We start from the raw sequence: 18,414 nt of genomic DNA on the forward strand, positions 1-18,414 counted from the left end.
TTTCTTATTTTTAAGATTCTACTAAAAGTAGAAAATATAGGACCGATTTGTTTCAAAGATATTTAAAAGAAATGTGTTTTTTAATTTTTTATTATTTTTTTAAATAGCACAGCACCTGACATTTTTTTTTTATTAATTAATTTATTTATTTATGGCTGTGTTGGGTCTTTGTTTCTGTGCGAGGGCTTTCTCTAGTTGTGGCAAGCGGGGGCCACTCTTCATCGCGGTGCGCGGGCCTCTCACTATCGTGGCCTCTCTTGTTGAGGAGCACAGGCTCCAGACGCGCAGGCTCAGTAATTGTGGCTCATGGGCCCAGTTGCTCCGCGGCATGTGGGATCTTCCCAGACCAGGGCTCGAACCCGCATCCCTTGCATTGGCAGGCAGATTCCCAACCACTGCGCCACCAGGGAAGCCCCAAGAAATGTGTTTTTTTATAGGAATTTCAACTAGGTTAAAGCAGTAGCCCTATGTCAATTTTGTAGTCACAATCCAAATTCTGAATGATGTGGGGCTGATGGGCTGATCCGAGAATAGTTTTGCTGCTAAAAGATAAACAACGTTAACGGTAATGTTATAGTTTCCCCTAAGTAGTCTCTCACGTGTGAAGCTGTCTCTCTGTCTGTGTAGAGTCGTCGTGAGTGCATTTGCTAGTAGATTGGAGGCGTTTGTTTTTCAAATTGAGATATATTTACAGGGAAAATATAGGACAAATTAAAATGATATTTAGCTTTCTGCAAGAGTTTAAATTGGCTTTTTCACATTTTGCATCTTATGGTTTTGCTATACTAAAATACTTTCACGTAGCAAGTAAGGAAATGTGAGTTTTAGAAGCAAGGTTACAGTACTTGGATGTTCACATAACATTGATCCAGGGGTAACATCACGTGAGGAGCAGTTGGCAGTGCTTCCTTTTATGCCTTTTGTTTTCTCTGCTACTAAGTTTTTATAACACGAGGCTCCTACATTGATTTCTTGGGGACTTAGGGGGACTTTGAGATGGGCTGGAAACGCATTGTGTTACTGAGATAAGGTGGGGTCTCCTTCGTCCATGGGTGCCTTATAAAACCTGACTGATCTTTTCTTGATTAAGCAGGAGGATACTGTATTTACCCTTCATTGTTGGTATAAACCATTATTTTACTGAGAACCATTAGCTGTTTAAAACTTGGTACATAAATTAAAGAGGAGCTAAGTGGATCTGTGATCGTTGCCATTAGTAGCGTTTTAGATTATACAGGCAATTATTGTGTTCATTATCCCAGAGCAGCCCCTTCCCAGAGCCATTGTGGCATCTTAGACATTATGCACAGATTTTCCCTTGGAGATTAAAATTTCCAGTAGCGTATTTAATTTTGTTATCACAGTTGTTTCAAATCAAACAAATATTATGACAAGTGGAAGAAAATTTGCTTTACTAATATAGGAAATTACAAAAATGTTGAAAATTACTTCCTAGTGTACTTACCTTTTCTTATACAGTCATAATTACTTCAACTGATTAATAATATACCTTAGGGGTAAAAAGGTCTTGAAATCATAGTAAAAGCTCTCTGGCCTGTTCAGATGTTCTAGGAAATTTTTGAAAGAAAGAAGAGTTTCACATCAAAACTCAGGCTACCACCTTCTTTATAGAATTTGTAGCTTTAAAGTTAACTAGCTTTCATATTGAATAGTTTTTGAGTCCAGATTGCATTTTAGACAAGTTGAAGAAACTTTTAAGGGTGTTCTAGTGAAATGAGTATAAAATTGAAAGTGACCTTTAAAAAAATAGTTGAAGTATCTCTTTTCTTCTCACTGTGCTTTGTTAGAATTGACCACCCCCCCACCCCCACCCCCACCCAAAAAAAGATCATACTATATACTATAGCTCAGTTGCAATTATGTTCGAGGAAGAATAATCATAGTTCAGGAAAGGCTCCTGAAAGAAAGCAGGGAACAGCCCATTACTGAGAAGCTGTGTTTTCTCTGCTAAACCTTTCATTCGTCCTTTAAATCAGAAGGGGTTGGTGAAGACGACATTCAGTTATAGTCACTAGTCAGGCAGTTGAGCACATGTGTCCTCGTCAATTAGAAAGGTATTAATACTTTGAATTAGCTGAATATCAGTGTGCAGTGGGCTGCTTGTCATGTTTCCATCCTATATGGGTCATTTTTTCAAAGGAAACTTTGTCCTCATTCCTGACTGTTTTGTCCCAGCTCTTACAGTCCTTCACTGCCATGATGCAGGGGAAAGTGTGAGGCAGTGGTTATGCATTTTGCAAGACAGTGATTCTTTATTTTATTACAAAAAAGGCCAACTCTGGAAGGCCAGATTAAATCATTCCTTTCACTTTTTAATGGGATTTGGATGAATAGAGTAAAATATGCACTTTGCATTCATTGATAGCATCTTTACGTTGAGGTAATTGAGTCTTTTTTCCCTGACTGAATGAGTAATGACTTCATCTGACCCTCCGCGAGGCTTGGAACTTAGGCCGTCTTTGTCACCGCAGAGGGCCCGGGCTTTGAAACATGCTCTACTTCCCTGGCTTAATTTTTCTTCATTTTAATCCAAAACCCTATTTTTCTCAATAATTCAAGCATAAACTATATAGTAGTTGAAGTAGCGGAAATTGCAACGTATTTGTCCTGGTTCTGCCGGTTTTTAAATGGAGTTGATAAATCAGGCGCCATGGCCCTGGCCGCCGCTCTCACGGAGCCCAGTCCCGCTCCACCGGGGAAGCTTCCAGAACCGTCGGCGCGGTCCTTCCCGCTGCTCGTCCCGGCCCAGAGGTGGCGAGCCCGGACCGGCTGGCCCCATTGCCCACTCGCCTGGTCACTGCGCTGGAAGTGACTGCTAGGGCGGCAGGGCGCTTCCCGCAGAGCCCTGCCCGCAGAGCCCTGCAGACACGGCCGGCCTGGCCGGGAAGGGTCTCATCTGCGCATAAGCTGCGCACAGGAGACAGCGCATCTCTAGGACTTGCCTAAAGTCTCTGGGGTTCCGAGTCTGAAGAGTGCGCGCGACCAGAGGAGGCCGCGGGTCCCAGGCGAAGGGGCGGGGCCTGCTGGGGTGGTGGCTGTGGAGAGGAGGGGCCTGGTGAGGGGAGGGACTTAGTGGGGGTGGGGCCTTGTGGTGGGGTGGGGCCTGGAGGGGCGGGACCTCTGTGGGTGGTGGCTTGGAGGCGCAGACGCTGCAGAGCCGCCTCGCCCTGGCCCCGCTCCCACCTCCAGGGCCCTTGCAGGTGGGGACCCGTGGCTCCCAGACCACTGCGCAGACCCTGTAGTGTTGGGATTGGTGTGGAGGTAGGGCGAGTGTGCTAGACAGACTTTCAGCGGTGTAGCTTCTGGGTCCCTGTTGTCATTCCCGTGGTTTCTGGAGCCTCTAAAGGCCGTTAGGTGTCAGCCAACAGCAGTGATGACGGGCAGCTCTAAGAAGTGACTTCCCCCATAAGCTTGGTTAGAGATTTCTCTTCTATAGGGTGTATTACTGGTGTTCGCCTTATACTTCCTACTAGATGGGCTGTTTCTTGAAGGGTAGAATCTCATAGTTGACTCATTTTTCATAACCATAGAGTTCAGCAGAAAATGTAGTAGGTATTTAAACTTGCTTGTATAATGAGTGAATTTTCTTCACTGCTGCACTTCACTGGGTTTTCTGACAAAGTTCTGTGCTTTCTTTGTAACTACAGGTGCTAACGTTCTCATGAGCCTTTGTGGCAAACCCTAATCGAAAGCAGATATAAACTAAGCAGTGAAGTGTGGAAAGGCTAGCTTTTCATTGGCCAAAGACATGGTATTCAAAAGGCATTCCAAAATAAACTGGTATTAAGTAGGTTAGTAATTCTAGAAGTTTTAAATTTGAGAATAATAGTATAGTTTTGGTAATCATGTTTTCTTTTTTAATTTCTCTTTTTCAAAATTTGTACCAGATTCAGAAGAAACTCAGATGGCAGATGGATAACCTGATAGGATTCAGTCTTCTGCTAGTGTCATATAAATTACATATAAGCAGTTCTGTTCAGCACCTGCTGTGCCCTGGCCTGAGGGTGACCAGTAGTGACAGTGAGCTTTGCCACATTGTTTGGGCTTCTCCAGGCACCTCTGTTAGGAGATGGGTAACAGCAGTTTACAGAGGAGGAGAGTGAGGCTTAAAGAGTGTAAGAACATCCCCCAGGGTCACACAGTTAGTAAGCAGAGACTCAAATCCAGGTTTTTAATAATAATAATAACAATGATAATAGTAATGACAATAGTAGTAGCATGCATGCAGGCTTGCTCTCTACCAGAAGCTGTGCTCCCTGTGCTGTGCGTCCTCTCTTTCCCCCCGGGTCCTGTCAGGAAGACATGTTACAGCCCATTTTACAGATGGGAAAGCTGATGCTCAGCTTGCCCAAGGTTGTGCAGCCAGGTGGCAGAGCCAGACTAGCCTAAACACAGAGTCTTGAGGGATCTTAACTGCCGTACGGCGTCACTTGTCCTCTTTGTGGCTCTAAAGCCCTTCTACAAAGCCTGGCACCGCCCTCCCCGCTCCTCTCTCTGCCCCCCACGCTGCATTGCCCGGTAGTCTTTCAGCAATGACACTAAGCACGGAGCAGGACTTGGTGGAGGTGCTGGGCTTGAAATTGAAGCTGCATGCTTCAGAAGAGCTGTGTTCTCTTCACTTGTAGAATGGATGGTGTCTGCGTATCTCGTTCTTACTGTCCCCAAGATCCCACACAGGACGCACACAAAAAAGGAACTAATTCTTATTGACATAATTCTCCCTCACGTTTTGCTCAGCTGGCAAATGACCCACAGGATGAACTGGAGTGTGTGTGCCTTACCGGGAGGACCTAAAGTACAGGACCTCCGCGAATTAACAAGCTGTCATTGCAGGCTAACCACTCCCCCTGTTGCTTTCCTTCTTAATTAAGAGAAGTTCTTTTCAGGGAGGCTCTTGGCAGAGAGAGATGACAGACATACTGTCCTGCTCTGAAGAAAATCCTAAGTGATCCCCTGACGTGGCACGTGCAGAGGAAAAGGCGCGTGTGCTCCCGGAGAGCTGGCCGGGCTGCCGGGCCGTCCGTGCGGCTCTCGCCCCGCATCCCCTTTTGTCCACTTGCTGGTCGTAACCTCATTATCTAGAGAAAGGATCTGAGTTTTTTGTGGTTGGATACTCAAGACTTGTGTTTTCTCAGTAGACTCTTTCTGGAAATGCTCTGGGGACCATGGGTCACTTTCAGAAATTCTCCCTAAATCTCTAAAAGGCTTTTCAGAAAGAAGTGTGAATGTCAGGAGAAGTTTTCAGAAGAAAATGTAAAGTTAGTACATTTTTGTATTTCAGTATAATGAAAGCTAGTACAAAAGAAGATTTAAGAATGTGGTTCTGTCCTAACTCTCCATTTTCTTTCAGGTTGGTTTGCTGGACCTTGAGCTCAATCAGCTGACCAAAGCGCTGTTTTTGGCGTTGGTTGCCCTCTCGGTTGTCATGGTGACCTTGCAGGGATTCTCAGGTCCCTGGTACCGCAGTCTCTTCCGCTTTCTCCTGCTCTTCTCCTACATCATTCCCATAAGGTGGGTTTAAGAATGAAGAAAAACAGATGTCTGGTTTCACTGAATATGATGTTATTGAATGTATTGTTCTCAGTGTGAAAGAAATGATCCACCTAGAACGAAAGAGGGAACGCCATTGACCTTGCTGTGAACCCCATTGACCCTGCTGTGAACCCCACTGCCTGGTGTGAACCCCACTGACCCTGCTGTGAACCCCACTGACCCTGGTGTGAACCCCACTGACCGTGGTGTGAACCCCACTGCCTGGTGTGAACCCCACTGACCCTGGTGTGAACCCCATTGACCCTGCTGTGAACCCCAATGCCTGGTGTGAACCCCACTGACCCTGGTGTGAACTCCACTGACCCTGGTGTGAAGCCCACTGACCCTGGTGTGAACTCCACTGACCCTGGTGTGAATCCCACTGCCCGCTGGTGTGAACCCCACTGACCCTGGTGTGAACCCTACTGACCCTGGTGTGAACCCCACTGACCCTGGTGTGAACCCCACTGCCCGCTGGTGTGAAACCCACTGCCCGCTGGTGTGAACCCCATTGACCCTGCTGTGAACCCCACTGCCTGGTGTGAACTCCACTGACCCTGATGTGAACCCCACTGCCTGGTGTGAACCCCACTGACCCTGGTGTGAACTCCACTGACCCTGATGTGAACCCCACTGCCTGGTGTGAAGCCCACTGACCCTGGTATGAAGCCCACTGACCCTGGTGTGAACTCCACTGACCCTGGTGTGAATCCCACTGCCCGCTGGTGTGAACCCCACTGACCCTGGTGTGAACTCCACTGACCCTGATGTGAACCCCACTGCCTGGTGTGAAGCCCACTGACCCTGGTATGAAGCCCACTGACCCTGGTGTGAACTCCACTGACCCTGGTGTGAATCCCACTGCCCGCTGGTGTGAAGCCCACTGACCCTGGTGTGAACCCCACTGACCCTGGTGTGAACCCCACTGCCTGCTGGTGTGAACCCCACTGACCCTGGTGTGAACCCCACTGCCCACTGGTGTGAACCCCACTGCCCGCTGGTGTGAACCCCACTGCCCGCTGGTGTGAACCCCACTGCCCGCTGGTGTGAAGCCCACTGCCCGCTGGTGTGAACCCCACTGACCCTGGTGTGAATCTCATTGCCCCGTGGTGTGAACTCCACTTACCCTGGTGTGAACCCCGCAGCCCCATGTGAACCCCACTGCGAGCCCCACCCAGTGCCAGCTCAGCCGGCCTCCTGGGACTGAGTCTCAGGGTCAGCACTGCCCATCTTAGCTGTTAACCCAGTCCTTCCCGCATGTCCTTCTGCAGCTGCCAACAGACAGCTCCTATTCCCATATCTCTTCAGCACATCTTCTTTTCTTGGGAATTCCCAGGGTTTTCTCCTTTGCTTTCATTAATCTTGTTTTTCTTCGTTTCTGTTGCTTGTATCAGTTCTGAAATGTTATGTGCTGTCACTTCACTACTGTTTGTGTTGTGTGATGCGAAAGGCCAGGTGAGAACTCTCTTCCTTCTTGTTTCTGGGGCACTTCTGTCTTTAACTGATAGAAACCATTGAACAATATTCAACTTTTATTTTTTTAATATTTTTTTTAATTCTCTTTATTTATTCTCTTTATTTTTTTTAATTCTCTTTAACTTCTTTCTTCAGTAAACTGACAATGTCAGTATGTATATCCTTTTTTTTTTAAGAGTTTCCTGTGCTATACAGCAGGTTCTCATTAGTTATCTGTTTTATACATAGTATCAATAGTGTATATATGTCAATCCCAATCTCCCAGTTCATCCCACCTCCACTTCGCCCTTGGTAACCTTAAGTTTGTTCTTTACATCTGTGTCTCTACTTCTGCTTTGCAAGTAAGTTTGTCTGTACCATTTTTCTAGATTCCACATATAAGTGATATTATACAATATTTGTTTTTCTCTTTCTGACTTACTTCACTCTGTATGCCAATCTCTAGGTCCATCCACATCTCTGCAAATGGCACTATTCCGTTCCTTTTTATGCCTGAGTAGTATTCCATTGTATATATGTGCCACATCTTCTTTATCCATTCATCTGTCGATGGACGTTTAGATTGCTTCCATGTCCTGGCTATTGTAAATAGTGCTGTAGTGAACATCGGAGTGCGTGCTTTGTATATCCTTTTAAAAAGTCTGATTATATGGGACTTCCCTGGCAGTCCAGTGGTTAATACTCTGCGCTTCCACTGCAGGGGGCACAGGTTCAATCCCTGGTCAGGGAACTCAGATCCCACGTGCTGCATGGTGTGGCCAAAAAAAAAAAGTCTGATTACAAAATGAGAAAGGTACAAGGCTTTCTGCAAATCTGGCTTGTTCTAGTTTTTCCATCAACAATTTTCTATTTAGGGTAACATGTTCGGTCAAGCTTGGAGAGACTTACTAGACAGAATTATGACTGTACCTCTGTTTAGCTTCATAATATCTCATGCCTACTTCAGCACGATACTTTTCCTTGTTTTTCACAGTCTGAGGATGCAATTATACAGATTTAGCAGAGAGATGAAAACCATAAAACATAAAAAGTATAGAGGGCACTGATTTAGGGGCCTAAGGCTTACATTTGACTCAACCAAGTTTGTTTTCCCATTGCAAAGTTTCCATTAAACTATGAGTAGCGATACTTTTAGTATTTACTAAATACGCTTCTGCATTTAATAAAGAATAGATTAAAATTTTTTTTTGTTTTGCAAAATACACAATTCTGAAAAGTAAAGTGCTTTTTCTTCTACTGACCTAATACTTTTTTTTTGAATTTTATTTTATTTATTTTTTTGTACAGCAGGTTCTTATTAGTCAGCAACTTTATACACATCAGTGTCTACATGTCAATCCCAATCGCCCAGTTCATCACACCACCACCACCACCCCCCGTCACTTCCCCCCTTGGTGTCCATAGGTTCGTTCTCTACATCTGTCTGACCTAACACTCTTAAAAGGCTTTTCCAGCTTAAGGAAGAAAAGCTGTTTCATAGAAATTCTCTACAGAATTAAAGATGTTTGAGTCACCTGATCCAGTTTACTTTGTCTGTCAAGGAAAATAGTACAAGACGTAACTCCTGTAACTCTAAAATGAATGTATGTTCCGTAGTTCGTTGTGTCACTGACAGCACAAAGCAAACGATCAGAACACTTTACGGGGCACGTCAGATTCCCTCAGGCCAGCAACTTGCAGTTACATGTCTCTAATGATTATGTTCTTTGCGCATACGCGTTAAAATGCTGCATAAGTCTAGCGGATCAGAAACAACCGTCTTGCCAGTGCTGGGTCAGGAAGGGTTTACCCACGTGAGGCGGATGTGGGCAGTACAAGCACGATGGTGTTCCCCGAGGCGACAGCGCGTTCCTTCCGAGCAACACTTGAGAACCTCTTGCCAATAGGGTGTGTTTCTGTAAACGCTGATGTCGATGAGAGCTTGTGTGGCTTGGGAGGCAGTTTTCCTCTCATGTTCTGTAGGTTGGGCGGTCGGATCAGCGGGTGTGCAGGAGGCTTGCCAGGGAAATGCCCACACGCACATTCCACCACGTGCCCGGGGCAGCGCCTGGTGCCCTGCTCAGAGCCCTGCTCGGTCAGTACACCAAGAAGGGAGTGTCGAAAACGTTATCTACACAGGTACAAAATTCGCTTCCAAAGTTGGAATTAACTTTCCTGAAGTTTTGTTGAAGGAAGATTCTTAGGAGGTTTTTGTCAAGTTATTTACAAATCAGGTGCCCTTTCTGCGACATTTTACAAGTTTGAGCTAACCTACCAGATATTTTCAGTAAGGCCTCATTTTCCAGGAAGCATGCTTGGGGAAAAGAGTTCTTTCAACCTTACTTAGACCTAGGAATGATATTTAGGTATTGATGGCTTGGGAAATTTTTAGCCCATCCAGGTTGCAGAAGATGCTAATATTAGAAGATTCAGCATTTGGAAAGCATGCACAGGAGAGAAGTCCAAGGATGTGACTGGACAGCCTTTTGCTGAACAGATTAGGTGTGGTACTCATGGACCCACTTAGCCATCTCAGCAGAAGTGAGGAATAGATGGGGTTGTCCAGCAAAGACCTGTGGAGGAGCCTTTTGTGTGGACGTGTGGACCCCCATGACACACACGAGAGCCCCACAGAGATTTTGAGAATATTACACCAGCAGTAACACTGCCAGCTTGGACTGGAAGGAACAGAGACAAGACAAGATCAGAAGCCTGTCAGAATCCCAAATTCTGCAGGCTGAAAATGGACTGATAGAGCTTCCTAGCTGTAAACATGTGCTGCGTTTTGAAAAAGGAAGAATAACTCAGAGACCAGAGCTGGCATGGGTCAGGCAGAGGGCTGTGGAGCTCTAATGCTATACCTACCTTGTATTCTTTTGGGGGAAAAACACAACTTGGTCATGGTATAATACACCTTCATGTATTACTAGGTTCCATTTGCTTGTAATTTTTGTGAAATTTTTGCATTGGTTTACGTGAGTGAGATTGACATAACTTTCCTTCTTACATCATTCTTTTGGTGTTTAGTATCAAGATTATGCTATTCTCATAAACTATATTGATGAGTCTTCTCTAAAATATTTTTGTTTAAAATTGTAATTATTTATCCCTTGGACATATTTACATCAAGGAGGCCATGTCAGCCTGAACTTCTTGTTGTGGAAAGATGTTTGACAGAGTTGATTTCTTTACTAGTTTAACTATATTTCTGAACTAGTTATAGTTTAAACAGTTAACTTTAAAGAGTTAGAAAAGCTGCTTTCAGGCTTTTAATTTCCTCTTGAGTCAGTTTTGGAAAAGTTACGGTTTTAAGGAAGTATGTCAACTGTACCTAAATATTCAAATTTTTAAAAAAATTTAATTTATTATTTTTTTGGCTGCGTTGGGTCTTTGTTGCTGCGGGCTTTCTCTAGTTGTGGTGAGTAGGGGCTACTCTTCCTTGTGGTGCAAGGGCTTCTCATTGTGGTGGCTTCTCTTGTTGTGGAGCATGATCTCTAGGTGCATGGGCTTCAGTAGTTGTGGCACGTGGCTCAGTAGTTGTGGCATGTGGGCTGTAGAGTGCAGGCTCAGTAGTTGCAGGCATGGGCTTAGTTGCTCCACGGTATGTGGGATCTTCTGGGACCAGGGCTCGAACCTGTGACCCCTGCATTGGCAGGCATATTCTTAACCACTGCGCCACCAGGGAAGCCCTCAAAGTTTTTAAATTAAATTTTGTTAATAGTGTTTTCTTGTTATCTCTTCTTATATGTAGGATCTGTGATATTGATCTTCTTCATTCTTGATACTTATTTCTGCCCTTTCTCTTTTTTTTCTTGATTAGTCTTCCAGTGGTTTGTCAACTTTAGCAGTCTTAAGGTTGAGTTTATTGATTTTCTATGCTATATAATATTTTTCTATTTTATTAATGTTACCTTACCTTATTTCTTTCCTTCTACCTTTGGTTTCTATTATTCTTACTTCTTCAGATAGATGCTTAATTCACTAGTTTTCACGGTTTTTCCCCTTTTTGAATATATGCAGTTGAGGCTATAAATTTCTCTGTAAGTACTACTTTGGCTGCATACTAAAAGTTTTCATATGTATAGTGTTTTCGTTATTGTCAACTACAGAATATTTTTAAATCTCCACTGTGATTTCTTCTTTGACCCATAGTTATTACAAAGTTATTTCTTAGTTTACAACCATATTTGACTTTTCTAAGTATGTCTTTGTTCATATTTGACTTAATTGCATAGTTGTCAGAAAACATAGCATTCATTATTTCAGACCTATGAAATATGTTGAGACTAGTTATAGGGCCTGATATTTAGTTGGTTTTTGTAAACATTCTCTGTGTGCTTGAAAAGAACATGGAATCTGAATTGTTGGCTGCAGTGTTTTATATGTCCGTTAGGTCAAGATTGTTCATCTTGTTTTTCAGTTTCTGTGTACCCCTGCTTGATTTTGTTCTTTCTTTTCTAACAGCTACTGAGGATTGTGTTTAAATCTCTGATCAGTATTGTGAATTCATCTGTTTTGCCTTGGAATTCTGTCTGTTTTTCCTTGGAATTCTGTCTGTTTTTGGTATCATATATTTTGTGACTTTGGCATTGACTATATACAAATTTTTTTAACATCTTTATTAGAGCATAGTTGCTTTACAGTGTTGTGTTAGTTTCTGCTGTATAACAAAGTGGATTAGCTATATGTATACATATATCCCCATATCCCCTCCCTCTTGTATACAAATTTAAATTGCTATATATTTCTTCTGAATTAGGCATTTTCTCATTACAAAGGGACTTTCTTTATCTCCGCTAAAGCTTTTTGCATTAAATTCTACTTTGTTTTATGTTAATACAGTAATGCCAGCTGGCTTTAATTTGCTTGGCATGTCTTTTTCCATCTTTGTACTTTCAACTTTTCTGTGTAATTATATTTATATGTGTCTCTTGTAAATAGCATAAAGTTTAATTTTTATCTACTCCCATAATTTTTGACTATTTAGTGCATACACAATTATTGTAATACTGTTATATTTTTAGTTTAAATCTATCATTTTATATTGTGCTTTTAATGTGACTTAACTATTCTATATTTTTCTACTTTCTTACCATTTTATTTATTATTTTTTATAATTCCACTTTTTTCTAGTAGTTTGTAAGTTTTCTAAGCAGTTTCTGTTCTTTTAGTATTCTAGAAATTAAAAACATTCTTAATTTCTCAAAGTCTAAAGGTAATCATTTCCTTTGCATGTCACCTTAGAAGTGTTTAACTCCATTTACCCCTTCTGACTTAATCCATTTTTGTCATTTATTCTAATTGTAGTTATTCTTAAACTCCAAGATATTACTGTTTTTTTTAATTATTTATTATTTATGGCTGTGTTTGGGTCTTCGTTTCTGTGCAAGGGCTTTCTCCAGTTGTGGCGAGCGGGGGCCACTCTTCATCGCGGTGCACGGGCCTCTCACTGTCACGACCTCTCATTGCGGAGCACAGGCTCCAGATGCGCAGGCCCAGTAGTTGTGGCTCACGGGCCCAGTTGCTCAGCGGCATGTGGGATCCTCCCAGACCAGGGCTCGAACCTGTGTCCCCTGCATTGGCAGGCAGACTCTCAACCACTGTGCCACCAGGGAAGCCCAATATTACTGTTTTACACATTCCCTCTTTTAAAAAAAAATATTTATTTATTTATTTTGGTTGTTCTGGGTCTTAGTTGTGGCACTCAGGATCTTCGTTGCGGCATGAGAGATCTTTAGTTGCGACATGCAGACTTCTTAGTTGCAGCATGCAGACACCCAGTTTGCAGCATGCATGTGGGATCCGGTTCCCCAACCAGGGACCAAACCTGGAACCCCTGCATGGGGAGCGCAGAGTCTTAACCACTGGACTGCCTGGGAAGTTCCTACAGATTCCCTCTTAATTTTGGTTTATCCATGTTTTGTTTTTCTTGTTGCATTTCACACCTTCCACGTAGAATAATTTTTCTTCTGTCAGAAATTTATTTTTTTAGTTTTTGTTTAGTGCTGGTCTTTGTTGGGAACTCTCTAGATTTTTGCTTGGCTTTTCTTCTTGAAAAATAGTTTCACCTGTGTACAGATTTCTAAGTTGTCATGATTATTTTACTCTCTTTTGGCTTCCATGGCTACTGTCTACTAGCTGTCATTTAAGTCTTACTCCCCTGTGACCCTTCCAGCCTCTTTCAGATTTTCTCTCTGTTGTTGTTGTCCTGCTCTCTGATATAATATCTAGATGAATGTTTATTCTAGAATCTGTAGATAGGTTTCTTTCATTCATCCAAGAAAATTCTTAGTTTGTCTTTTTAAATACTGCCTTTGCCCTATTTTGTCACCTCTCTTTCAAGGTTGGTTAGATATCCACACTGTACCCTTTGTTTCTCCTGTTTTTACTTTTGTATTTCCCACCTTTTTGTCTCCGTGCTTTATTCTATTAATAAATAGTATTCCTAGTGCCCTGTCTTTCAAGTCACTAATTTCATCTTTGGCTGTGTCTAATCAGCTATTAAACCAATCAGTTTCTTAATTTCAGTTATTGGTATTTTTTTAGTTCTAAAAATTTTATTCAGTTTCTATATCACATTGACTATTTCATTTTTATATTTGCCTATTCCATGCAAGTATTCTTCTAATTGTTCTTGTGTATCCAGGTGTTTTATAGTTTGTGTCTGTCACGTGTAATATCTGATGCCTTTCGCAGTTTTGTTCTCTTGTATTTTTTCCTCGTGGCTCTTGTTCATGGTATGTTGTTTGGGTACTGTGTGGTGTTTGCTGTTGTGTTGTGCTGTGGTTTATTTGGGTTTTGTTTGTTTGCAATTATATTTAAAAAGCTAACTATAGGAATCATTTGAAATAAAAGATGAAAATATGTTTTTCCAACACAAATACCCTGCTTCTGAACTGTGTACTTGGAGGTACTGCCTGTCTTGGAACATCTTCATCCAAGTTCAAGGTTCACAGTTACTGAATTATTCAGGAAACGTGAGCCTGGCTCCATCTCCACGTGTAGGTGCCTTGGTCCAGGTTCTCTCTAAGTTTGAGAGTTAGCCCTTCATGGCCCCCCACGTCATGGGAAGGAGGCCCTCTTGTTGGACCTCCACCTTTTGATGTTCCTGGTCTTTACTTTTGCTCCTTGCACAGGTGGACTATGGAAGAGCAAGTCCAAACTCCTGGGGAGGGCGTGTGCTCTCAGGGCAAAGGAGATTGTATGGTCGTCCCTGACCTCTCTGGTAGCTGATTTGGATTTAGTCCAGAAATTTCTCGCTATCTACTCAGTTCTTTATTTCTTTTAAGAATTAAAAAAAAAATTATACAGTATTTCTTATTGTTTTCAGTGGGAACATTGGTTCAAATAAAATACCTCGCGTTACCCTAGGTCACAGAACTGTTTTGCAATTTTTCTTTTTTTTTGACTGTGCTGTGCAGCTTGTGGGATCTTAGTTCCCCACCCAGGGATTGAACCCAGGCCACGGCAGTGAAAGCGCCAAGTCCTAACCACTGGACCACTAGGGAATTCCCTGCAATATTTGTGTAAAGGAAGTTATACAAATTTGATTAACTTCCATGGCAGTACTTCCCAACCTAAAATTTTGAGGTCTCAAATATGATAAACCTTATTCTTGAGAATGCACCAAGCTTTCTTTTAACAACAAAATACAACTATATCATAGAAAACCTGGGAAATGAAGGCTTGTATAGTATTCTATACAATGAATGCTATCCATCAATAAAAAGGAATAAACTGTTGATCCATATAACTTGGACATAACATTCTTGAAGTTACAAAGTGTAATGGTGGAGAATACATCACTGGTTGCCATGGGTAGGGCTGGGACAGGTGTGACTCGAGGGGTAGGGGTAGGAGGATCCTTGCTATGATGGAAACGTCTGTGTCCTGGGAGAGATGGGTGGACAGGGTGGTGATGGGAATCTCTCCGTGGGACACAGAGCAGAGAGTGCGTGTAAAGCTGGCAGAGCTTGGATCAAGTCTGCATTTGAGTTAACCGTATTGTCGCATCAGGTCTGTGTTTGGGTAACATGCAGTGGTCGTGCAACATGTTACCTTCAGGGGAAGCAAGTGAAGAGCACACGGGACTCTGTCCTGTTTGCCACTTCTTGTGAATCTAAACTATTTCGAAGTTAGAAGTCATTAAAAAGCACCCTTGATCTAGGAGAGTGAGTATCTGTCTTAGAGGCAGACTGCAGGCTCTTGAATCAGGGGGTGTGAGTCTGCTTTCTTGCGTTGATGCCATGACAGCTCTGGCCGCGGGCAGGTCTCCCAGCCTCTGCACCTCAAGCGTTCTCACCTGTTTTTCCATGGGGCGAAGTTGTGTATAAAGCAGCGCGCCAGGCGCGTGACTCTGCTCTTGGTGCCTTTGTTCTGGCTCTTCTTACATTTCAGCTTCTTGTATCAATTGGTGTTGGCTTTTAATAGAATGCTGAGTACCTCTTTCGTCTTATCAAATACATTTACTACCTCATTTGCCTTTTAACTAGACTATGGTGTTTCGTCATGAAAGAGCTACTGATGCAGTTTTTAGATGATGTGAGTGTAAGGCAAAGGGGGATAACCGACGTGCCGAACAGCCCCTGGGGAAGGACAGCCGCTGCTGTCTGGGTGTGGCTGGAACAGGGAGCCCGACGTGCCCTCGGGCTCTTGCCGCGCCTGTGGACTCTGCTTCCCTCTGGCCAGCACCCTCCTCACCTGGCTACACAGATGGCATTGGAGGCCTCGGGCTCATGTTCTGCCTTCTTAATTACACTCGTGAAAAGCGAGTACTTCTCTCCAACCCGTTGAGGAAAACTCCCGAGAGGGGCACCAGCCTCCCGGTGCCACTGCTTGCCTGCATGCAGTGTGGACTGTCCAGGCCCAGCACGGGCGTGGCCGTACGCACTGGCTGGGCATGGCAGTCTCCGAGAGCGCGGGGCCACCTCCTGCCAGCCCCGGGGCCCCGCTGCGTGGGTTCGCCGTGGGCAGTGTTCCCTTTGGGACGAGAGCCGAGCTGAGCTGAGCTTCTGCAGCCGGGGAGGCTCCTGACTTTCTGCCCCCGCCTTTCCCTCCATCAGCTTCGTTATTAAGATTCTGCTGGATCTGGCGTGTTTGCCCTGTTTCCTTTTGCTATTCCTTCATCCTTTGACTTTTGGAGACATTTTAAGGTGTATCTGTTAAATTGCTTGTAATTAGTATATTGATTTATTTGTTTAGAAACTGAGAGACGTGCTATTTTTAATAGGAATATTTACCCTTTCACGTAATTGACACAGACTATTTGGCCTCACTTCTGCTGTGTGTATTTGTACTGTTGCTACACAGATGTTTTACATGCACGCGTGCACATACAGCCCGGCAAGCCCCCCCCGCCCCCCCGCCCCGCATGCGGCCTGAAACCACTGTGAATGCTGGGAGAATCCTGAATTCCTCTGTCTCCATTCACCCCAAGATTTGACCCTCTGATCAGTATTTGGTTGTTGTGGGACCTGAGAAGATGGACTGATTCTCCCTGAAGAACCTTCTGGGTTTGTGCCCGTCCTCCTGACGTGGGAGACGCGGTCTCAGAACTGCAGGACCCGTGCTTACCAAGCCCACGGCCTGTGCCACCTCCTTACTTGCCTCTGGCCTCCAGGCTTTCTTTGGTTCCGTCCACCTTGAACACTGAGGCTCAATTTATTTTTTGAAACACTACTTTATTTTGAATCCCCAGTCCACCCACACCCACTCCAGAACTTGATGATGTGGTTTAGAATTTTGCTTCTACCAATTTCAACTACCTTCCATACTTAACTAGATTTTCTGTTCCTTGGGACCCAAGACTACATTTTGTTTATCCTCTTGTGTGTTGCAGTGGATACAAATCACAGGGGCAGTTAGCCTATTGGGGGGAATATCCGATCCGCCAGTGGCGGAACGTCCATGTCTTCTGAGCCCCGGAGCCTGGCTGACCCCCTGCCTTCCTAGGTGGCACCCACATGCTGCCCACCCCCATGCTTTCCATTTCAGCTCTGCCTTTTCTGTGAAACCTTCTCTGGCTGTTCAGGGCCAGTGATCATCTGCTCCACCAGCATGACTCTCAGCCACCCGCTTTGATGCGCTATTGCTGACACGTGGCATTTTCCAGGTGCTGTTACCAAGGCTCCGAAGGGTCAAGTCTGTCATCAGCCCAGATCATGGAACTAGTACATTTGGGAATTAGGAATCCATACAAGTCATATGTAACATCATTCCTGTAAAATTCCATTAAGCCGTGCTTCCCCCCAGTGCGGCAGCTTCAGGGGACTTTAGGGGGTTGATGTGACAGGAGTGGACTATCTGGAAAAAGGAACCTAGAATCACTTCCAGTTTCTGGCTTGGGTGACGGGTAGATCACACCATTCACTGGTGGGAGAAGCGTCTCCTCCTCCTTGAGCAAGAATAAATTTGCTCTTATTTTGTTTGGCACAGGACGGGGAGGAAGTGGGAAAACTAGCTCCATCGTGCATATATTCATTTAAAGGTATTTGTGGTAAATCTAAGGTCAGATACCCTGTAGGCAATAGAATGTGCAGTCTGAAGCCCGGGAGAAAGGTTCAAACCAGTAACAGGATATTACCTTCCCAGTGCATGGCCGTGGGTGAATTCACCTAGTGAAAACATTTTGGAACCATCCCTTGCCATCGGTGGTGTCAAGAAAATTTTAAAGAATCACAGAATGAAAAATTTGGGGGGGAAATTCAGATAAAATAGCATCTGTGCTTTTTCCTTTAAATGACAATTTACAGGAAAAGGTTTTGATTACTTTAGATAAAACTTGTCATTTAAATGACTTTTGTTTTGCTCAGATTAGGATCCAAACATACGTCTAACTTCAGAGGAATGCGTGTGAATTATTTCAGGTAGATTCACTCCCTGCGGAGCCTGGTGTGAGCTGGGGCTGTTTCACCTGGTTCTGATAAATGCTGCAGGTTTAATTGTAACAAATTAAGTTGAAATGTAGCAGGCCTCATGGGGCGCCAGTGGGGTCGCACTGCATGTTTTAGCAAAGTACACCTCACCTATTCAGGGTCCAGGTTGCCTCCTCAGACACTTTTGTGGCTGTAAGATGAGACTGTTTGGAAAAGGCAATGCCACCATTAGGATGATCTTATGTCTAAAGTTAACCTCGTGCTTTCTCTGTAGTGTAACGCGGGTTCACACACGTTCCTCTCGGTGGCTCCCCTGAGCACCCTGGCCCATGAAGATGCTTTATTTCATTTTTCTTACTTTATAACAGTAGAGGTCACAACTGCCTCTGGTTCAGCTGACCATCTAAAATTGCAATGACTTTTCCACTTATTTGGAGTAGGTCTCTAGATAATTTCACAGTTGTAAATTAGCAACACAATTTAGCTTAAATATATATATGGTATCTATTACCTTATAATCTGTTACTGTAAT

General features: G+C 43.8%; 1 protein-coding gene across 15 annotated transcripts in view; it reads left to right on the top strand.

The window, feature by feature from the left end:
* ATP9B (ATPase phospholipid transporting 9B (putative)) overlaps positions 1-18,414 on the top strand; it is a 216,509-nt gene that overhangs the window by 134,222 nt on the left and 63,873 nt on the right. For all 15 annotated transcript variants that reach the window (XR_012325486.1, XR_012325487.1, XR_012325488.1 and 12 more), the window contains one exon: positions 5,372-5,532. Coding sequence is in view for 10 of the 15 variants with exons in the window: in XM_033837856.2 (XP_033693747.1) it covers positions 5,372-5,532 (161 nt within the window). In the remaining 5 variants the exon portion in view is untranslated. The remainder of the gene's footprint in view (positions 1-5,371; positions 5,533-18,414) is intronic.

The sequence above is a fragment of the Tursiops truncatus genome, chromosome 13 (genome assembly GCF_011762595.2).
Source record: "Tursiops truncatus isolate mTurTru1 chromosome 13, mTurTru1.mat.Y, whole genome shotgun sequence".
Lineage (NCBI taxonomy): Eukaryota > Metazoa > Chordata > Mammalia > Artiodactyla > Delphinidae > Tursiops > Tursiops truncatus.